General features: G+C 31.7%; 1 protein-coding gene across 3 annotated transcripts in view; it reads left to right on the plus strand.

The window, feature by feature from the left end:
* LOC134237197 (erlin-2-B-like) overlaps positions 1–2,948 on the plus strand; it is a 7,607-nt gene extending 4,659 nt beyond the window's left edge. For all 3 annotated transcript variants that reach the window (XM_062719303.1, XM_062719310.1, XM_062719317.1), the window contains exons 7-12: positions 83–215; positions 758–849; positions 1,658–1,747; positions 1,942–2,021; positions 2,114–2,287; positions 2,825–2,948. In XM_062719303.1, coding sequence (XP_062575287.1) covers positions 83–215; positions 758–849; positions 1,658–1,747; positions 1,942–2,021; positions 2,114–2,287; positions 2,825–2,833 — 578 coding nt within the window. In that variant the 3' untranslated portion in view covers positions 2,834–2,948. The remainder of the gene's footprint in view (positions 1–82; positions 216–757; positions 850–1,657; positions 1,748–1,941; positions 2,022–2,113; positions 2,288–2,824) is intronic.
* The last annotated feature ends 5,865 nt before the right edge of the window (positions 2,949–8,813 follow it).

The following is an 8,813-nucleotide window of genomic DNA, read 5'->3' on the forward strand; positions in this document are numbered from 1 at the left end:
AAGATAGAGCTCAAAGCTTACAAATTTTACAAATGAGTGATACATACCTGATTTGAATTTATAATGATCCTTGTTGTTACAGATCAAATAGATGAGAACCTGAGAACAGCCCTACAGAAGGACTTGACTACCATGGCCCCCGGTCTACATGTACAGGCCGTCCGAGTTACCAAACCAAAGATCCCAGAAGTCATCAGAAAGAACTACGAGGCAATGTAAGCCACTGAGAATTGTTTTAATTAATGTTATCATTATCAGAAGTAAATGCAAGCCTCATTATTACTTGGTTGTGTGGGAGGGAATTATTATTTAACAATTACCAAGGTGTTTATATATAATGTTTATTAGTTTTATACATGATTTTCTTTTTTCCAACTGCTGCTTTAATAATACAGCAAAACTCATTTAGTACAAACACAGATATTGGGAATGCCAAATTCAGGGATATTGTGAAATCATTTTGGATCCCTCAACTATATAAATTTAACAAATTCCTTATACAAATTCTGATATAATGAATTACGGATATAGCAAAGTAATTTTATAGGTCCCAGTGACTTTGTTATAACCGAGTTTTACTGTATTAAAGTAACTTTTGGCCATTATCTTTTTTGCTTCATAAACTCCTCATCAGATTAGTGAATAAATGAACTTAAGTTATGGTCATATTTTATTTTGGTGTGGATGTTTAGTGTATGCATTATTTACACTATGTGTTTATTAATTTTCTCTTTCTCCATCAATCTTTATAAAACAGGGAAGCAGAGAAGACAAAGCTGCTGATATCGATACAGAAACAAAAAGTGATAGAGAAGGAGGCCGAAACTGAGAGAAAAAAGGCTGTCATAGGTCAGTGTATCACTTACTGTAAACCAACTATTAGTTATGATTCTTTAGTGTGAGAACTAGGGATGGGTATCGCCAAAAATTTCGTATCGCGATATATCACAATTTTCCCAAAAAAAATATCACGATAATATCATGATATTTCTACAAGCAAATTTTACAATTATTTTAAATGAATAGTCATATTTTTCTTTAACGTATGCTAGAAAAACAAAATTTCAATTTTTTGAAATTTTTATTTACATAAAATTAATCATGTTTCGATGCTAATATGCTATTTTTCACCTTATACAACATTTTTTTTTAGACTTTCTGTATTTGTAATTTGAAATATTGAACAAATAAATGAATAATTTCTGGACTTTATAATTTGTACTTAAATACCGGTATTTAGGTCTCCGTATCACGATACGTATCACGCAATAAAAAGTCGCGATATACCGGTATACCGATAAAATCGCACATCCCTAGTGAGAACCATCTATGAATAGCTATTTTTGTGATGAAGTCAGCATTCTACATAAATACATAGGTGAATTATTGGTTTGCAAGAGAAATATTTACGGATAAAAGAAGCTCAGGAATCTTGAGGATATTTCTTGCCCCCGAATAAAATTTGGTTTACAGTAATAGTTAGAGGTGCTTATCTAGACACTTGGAGAAAGTTTTACATTATGTAAAATTTTATTTAAAAAAACTCAGACTCACACAGCAGCAAAGTTTTTAAATAATAACAATTCTGTGAAGTGTACAATTAACCAGAGGCATGATATTGGTCTTGATGTATGAATGTTACCATTATTGTTCACAGAGGCCGAGAAGAAAGCCCAAGTATCTAAAATAGAATGGGAACAGAAAATTACTGAGAAGGAATCCCAGAAGAGGATCTCTCAGATTGAAGGTAATGCTGGAATAAGTTTAATTTTGTAGAAAATGTAAATTATTTTCATATATCTTCTTCAGCAAATATTTCTTTTGATTGTTTAAAATGAAATCCCTGTTCAGTTTGGACCATGGCAAATAAAGTTCCAGAACTATATAATTGTGATCATATCTAAAGTATCTTGAGACCTCATGCAATATCTTTAAATTTAGATGATACCCATGTTGCAAAGGAGAAGGCAAAAGCAGATGCAGAATTTTATAAAGTTCAAAAGGAAATAGAAGCTAATTCGGTATGTATTGAAACTATTTACTTGTATTTTGTGTACACTTTGATGATGTACATATATGTACAAAACTTTAAACAGTTATTCTTCTCATGCAGAAAAAACTGTCAAAGGAATATTTGGAATTCATGAGATATCAATCCATTGCACAAAACACCAAGATATACTTTGGGAACAGCATTCCTGACATGTTTATGGATCCAGTGATGTCTGCTGCTGCAAGTGCAGTCCAGGAGCAGAAGTCTACAACAGAATCAAAGGAGTCAAAGAAGGTGGGTATAAATTAACCCCATCTTATTTATCATGTACACTAAAACACAGGAACATGTATCCCAAGCTGCAATAATGTAGCCCCCTCCAATCTTTTTGTGAGCATGCCATCTCCCTAAAACAGAAGGTAAATTACTCAGAGAAAGGTGCATTACTGAAGCTAATGTATTCTGGATCATACTGACTGAGGTCATTGTCTAGTTGAATGATTATTGATAGTATGTACATGTATGTACAATTGTACATCTCTTGAAATCAAAGTTATATTAAAACATATGCAGTTGAGCTAAGTGTTAAACTGTTAATATATGTACCAATGTAAAGTTTTATAGATAAAGAATGTATATTTGTAATTTTTCAATTGTGTAATATGACAAAAACCAGTGTTCAGGTAGATGATAGAAAAGAAAATGTTGCAATGTATAGAATTTACTTCAATAAACTTTTAAGTTAAAAAAAAATTTAAAATGAAAATTTAAAATAAAATATTTGAATATAGAGTGTTAAAAATAATTCTAAGTTTTTAATTTTTTTTTCAGAAGGCATAATTTGAACAGTTCCAGTATTATTGGCAGCATCGGGTTGTCTGTGATAAATTTTTCAGGAATAAGCTTTATTAGCAAGTCAGAACCAACTTCATTTTGCTTTTTACAAGAAGACCAACAGATAGTTGTTGAATGCTTGTGTTGAAAGAAATAGCTGGAAAGAAAATAAGTTAAGGAACCTGATTGAAGTAGGTAATTTATAAAGTTTAATAAATTAGTGTCATAGTTCATGGAAGGTAACTCTTCCATTGTTTTTTCATACCGATGCTGTTTTTTAGCTGATTTTATGAGTAATGAAAGTGTAAACCTATCAAAAGACATTAATGAGTATCTGCTGGAGTGCATTAATTAAATTTAAATATTGTGTTTGTTGCTTGAATTCACCTGTCATTCCTGTATAATTTTTGTATCGACATATCTTTGTTTTTAGTTACGTCTAATTGTTTGTAACGGTATCCATATCAGCTACATGTAGGTATAGCAACATACATTTGTATTACTCTCATTTATATAGTAAAATATTTACATTTTAAAATTTTCTTTGTCTAAGGTCAAACTGCAAATAATAAAAATACTTGATTTCAAGATAAAGCAACTGGTTCATTGATAGGCATGTACATGTAACTTTTTATGGAGTTTCTGAAAGAGGGAGAGAGAGAGAGAGAGAGAGAGAGAGAGAGAGAATTAGGCAGGACTTGGAGTACATAAAATTACAGAGCATGTACGTAAATATAAGGAATAACTGTCAGATGATTTGGGGTTTTTTTATGACAATCAAGCAATTGCCTTGTGTGATAATTTTTTTTCCATAAATGCATTTTGCTTGTTCACATCATAAAAGAAAAGAAATGAAAATTGTCATAAAAATGTTAATATAATAGCATTCTGATGTTTATAATTGTTTATTAATCTTCATTTGTTTTATGCTTATGTTAGATGCAAGTGAATTCTCTTTTTTTATAGCAGTTTTGTAAGAAATGTTTTCATTTTTCTTTCCTTTTTTTCTCTCATAAGTTCATGTAGTACATTTTTTAAAATAATTGATAGATTGCTTTTTAGTGTGTTCTTTTGTAGAATTGTTAGGAACAAAAGAGAGTTAGTTCCCCAGTATGTGAAAATGGTTTATAGATGTGGTATTAAAAAGGTTTTAGGTGTATTTATTTATAGCTTTGTAAATGTCATATTTATAAAAGAAAAAGTGTTGTTTGTTTGTGACATAATTGTAAATCAGACATGTTTAATGGAAGACTTATTTTTCACATCATCACAATCTTTGGGTAAAGGAGGCTGGGGGTCAACAAATTAACCACCAGATTTAACTTAATTTTTTAGATATGCTATCTTAAGCTGTCAACTATCATTCCTCAAAAAAAATTTTCATACATTTTAGTTTTAAAAGGATCACTTCATTATAAATAGAGATCTGACCTATAGGACCGGGCTTGGTTTTTTTCTCTACAAAAAGCTTGTCGATTTCCGTTCCGATTAATGACATTAGGCTAAATACATATAATAATTTGTTTTTCCTGAATTTTTATTTCAATTAGTAGAGGTAGGAGGAACCCTTTCATTGATTTTCTGAGTTTGTAATCTCCATATGTCCTAACTGATATTGTCTTTACTTCTCTTGGTTCATAAAGGTAGTGTCTACTGTCTCTGAAATTCTGTTTTCATGTCTAGGCCATTTATCCGTGGATATAATAAAACATGCCATTAATGTGTGCAAATTATATAGGCCTAAATGAAATCCAAGGGAGTGCATTTACTGAAATATGTAGCCAAAATCATGTGATTTACTAGTAATTATAAGGGATATATACAATTGAAATTCATCGCAGCTCAATGCTGCCAAGAATATCTTTATTGAGGAACACAGAATGAGTTATTCTTGTCCTCGAAGAAAGTGTGCTTATACTGAGGTTCGTTCCGCCTGACTGAGAACTGTGCATTGGATTGTTACGATTTGATATCTCTTTTAATGTTTCTTATATATCAAGAATGGGCATGCATAAAGGATAGATAATTGAAGGAAAAATACTCATATCTATATAAAAAATCTAAATAGTCTTTGAAAAGGCGAAATTTAAAATTTTATAAGTGTTGTACCAGGTGGATTCGAACCCCCGACTTTAAACAGAAAGTATTCAAGGTGCAAAAAGTCAGCGCTTATATCAACTGAGCTAGTCTGTCTATAAGAATGAGTGGCATAAATTTCAAGTAGGTGATGAAAATCAGGTTTCCTTAATTTTTGTAGGTTTTTTGTGAATTTCGACCCCAGGGCAGGGGTGCCCCTAAAAAAATCTTATCTTAATTTATTCCTTACATCCTAACCTATCAAAATATCACAATTTTATTTAGGGGCAGGCCTGCCCTGAAGGACTTCAAGGCCAAAATTCATGCAAAAATCAATGCTTTTATGGACAAAATGGTGTTTCGGTCAACTCTGGAGGTTTATTGTAAAGTTGTAAATAATAAATTTGAGGTATCAAATACAAATTTGAAAAATTTAGACATATATACGGTAGAAAACAACAAATAAAGCTTGATGTTTAAATGTCGTTTTTTCCGGGAAATTGTTCTCTCCTATAGGTCAATTCTTTTGTTAAAGCGAATACATCCTTTGATCATTTTGTATATCTTAATATGGAGCTCTTCTTCTAAAGGAGGTCAAAATAGTCTGAAAATGGCCACAACCCCCTAGCCCCTTTAAGTTTAATGGTAAGTTGTGTGAAGCAGAGTCTATTTTCAAGATTCAGTAACTGATTTACAAGTCTTTAGTGATTGTATAATTTTTTAATTGCTTTGTGTCGTGATTTTCATCTTACCTTTACCTGTATTTAACATTATTCCAGATCTTTTTGTATGGTTTCATATGTGCTCAATTTCATCTTCAAGTGCAATTAAACTTGTACATGTACTACAAAAATAAAGTCATTTATAATATGTGAAATTCACTGAATCAGTTATTATGTTTGGTAACATGTACCAGTGCAGGCTAAAAATCACAAGAGTTGTCCTTATACATGAACATGAAAGACAGTTTTGCTATCAAATATCATTAAAGATTAAGGCTTGTTGACTCTATTATAAGAGAAATACACTGTAACTCTCACTTAGATAAAAAAAAATCCTTTACAAACTTTTTTTTAATTTTGCCTTACACAGTTTGCTGCTATTGTGTATGAAACAATTATAAAGATTTGTTGTAATCTTAAGAATCATGATGCATTAAAAGAGGAAATGTGAACTTGAAAGACCATAGGCTGCAACATTCAAAATCATCAGAATCCCTTTTTTCTCACAAAGAAAAAATGTAAATAATGAACTCCATCATTAGGAACTCAGATTGAATTAAAATGCCCAGTTTATTTAAATTTACACATCTATCTGATCACATACACAAATCCTAAAAATCAATTTATTTGCATGCTATTCATTGTAATTAGTAATATCGCTTCAATCCCTTGCAAAAATATGGTTATCTCAATATGGATTCTTAAATAGCTAATCCCGTGTCAATCCTCTTATAATAACATTTCCATAACACTAAAAAGGAAGAAACATTCATTTTCTATCTTTTAGAGATAGCTTTATTCTCCACAAATATGATTTGTTTTAAGAACATATGCATATTAGCTTATAAACAAGTTTTCTAAAGGGATTAGTTTCCACTGCTTACTTCTATGCCATGCATGATGTACATGAAGATAGAACTAGAAAGATCAACTCTTTTAAAGTTAATAATTACATAGGATTTTGTATTCAGGAGTCCATTTGCATTTTTCTGCTGTAAGTTTGCTTTGTTTCTCTTTCAGACCAGTAGAATTTTATATTATAAGGCCTAGCGATTTTGGTAAGAGTGGAGATTTTTTAATCTTGAAAAAATTATGAGAAATAGTAGATTATGGTTAAGATTATTGACATGGATACAAAACATTAAAGAAAACAAGAATAAAAACAAGATTAAAACATCACCAATAAACAAAAAAATCCTTTAAGTATTTTTATGAGAAAATCTCTATGGATTTACCATGTACATGTACTTATAAACACCACTCAGTATTAATTTGTTTATGAAACACTGATACCCTGGCAGCTAAATGCTGAGGTAAAAGTTTATCAAAGTATGTCAGATTTCAAGGTCAAGATCATGAGTTCAAAATGTTGATACTTAAAAAGAAAGATCTTGTCATGAGGAATACACACGTGAAATATGAAAGCTCTTGCACAAAACATTCAGAAATAATGACCAAGATTTTTCAAAACTTGTTTAAACTTTATAGTCAGGGGGTAAACATATTGGAAAGACATTGTTACAAGCAATATATAAGTAGTATATGAAAGTACGAACTGTTCAAAAGCTATGGATATTGATAAAGGTTTTTTTTTTCCAAATGTAGGTCTAATATTCAGATCAAGGTCATGTGGTCAAAAATAATGGTAGCTAAAAAAGGGTTTGTCACATTTAGGGATTACACATATGACAAATGAAAAGCCAATCAACAAACATTCAAATGTTACGACCAAAATCAGATTTTTTGACAGTAGGTCAAACTTAACGGTTTAGAGGTAAAAAAAAATGTTGGTACCCAAAGAAAGGTCATACGAAATACGCTTGTAGAATTTAAAGAAACCCATCACCAACCATTCAAAAAATATAGCAAAGGACAAATGAAAAGCCAATCAACAAACATTCAAATGTTACGACCAAAATCAGTTTTTTTGACAGTAGGTCAAACTTAACGGTTTAGAGGTAAAAAAAAAATGTTGGTACCCAAAGAAAGGTCACACGAAATACGCTTGTAGAATTTAAAGAAACCCATCACCAACCATTCAAAAAATATAGCAAAGGACAGTCTGGTAAATTTTTGCAAAAGTAAATCGATCTTTAACTTCAAGATGAAGAGGTCAAATATATTGGTACCCAAAGAAAGTGTAATGAAATAGAATAATCATAGTGGATTGAAATGCCTTTGAAATCGTCCAATCATATCATTTTATAATTAACCAATCAACGTTTACATTATAGCCAATCAGAGTTTGCAAATTATCATCCAATCATTAGTTATTAGAAACAGTATAAATACAGACACTCATAAAGCATTAGGTTACTTAGTCGTTACTCATCGTTTGAGTAACACCTCTTGGACTAGGTTTTTGGGCTGTGTCGGGAAACAACAGAATTGTTCGTTAGACCACTCAGCTCAGGAATCTAGTCCCTTATCAGTGTCTCGGTGACTATTGATGATAGTGTCTTGGTGACTTTAAAATATATACTGTGTCTCTGTGACTTTTAATAAAGGTGTCTTGGTGATTGCTAGGTTGTGTTTTAGGGTAGTTGCGGACTGTGTCGGGAAACTACAGAATTGTTTGTTATACCACTCTTTTTTGTCCCCCGCTTGAAAAGTGGGGGATATTAATTTGGGTTTGTCCGTCCGTCCGTCCGTCCGTCTTTCTGTCTGTCTGTAACGTTTTCGTTTCCACACGCTATCTCGAGAACCCTTTGAGCTTTTGCAATGAAATTTAGCATAGCAACTCCCTATGGACTAAAGAAGACCCCTATTGATTTTGAGGTCAAAAGGTCAAAGGTCAAGGTCATAAATAAGCAAATTCTGTCTGTTAAAACACTTTCGTTTCCACACGATATCTCTAGAACCATTTGAGCTATCGCAATGAAATTTTACATAACAACTCCCTGTGGCCTAAAGAAGACCCCTATTGATTTTGAGGTCAAAAGATCAAAGTTCAAGGTCGTAAATTTATACATTCTGTCTGTGTGTAACACTATCATTTCCGGGCGATATTTCAAGAAGATTTTGAGCTTATGCAATGTAATTTTATACCAAAACTCCCTAGGACGTCTCTCGCCCCTCTCAAATGCCCCGCCCCGTTTGTTTTATTAGTATTTATAGTATTACATGTCGCTATTTTTAGCGCAGGGGCATGAGGAGAGTTATTGCGTATAAAACAGGTTCTCGGCGGA

This window comes from Saccostrea cucullata, unplaced genomic scaffold, assembly GCF_032062105.1.
Source record: "Saccostrea cucullata isolate Sc308-1 unplaced genomic scaffold, CSIRO_AGI_Scuc_v1 ctg574, whole genome shotgun sequence".
In the NCBI taxonomy this organism is placed as follows: Eukaryota; Metazoa; Mollusca; class Bivalvia; order Ostreida; family Ostreidae; genus Saccostrea; species Saccostrea cuccullata.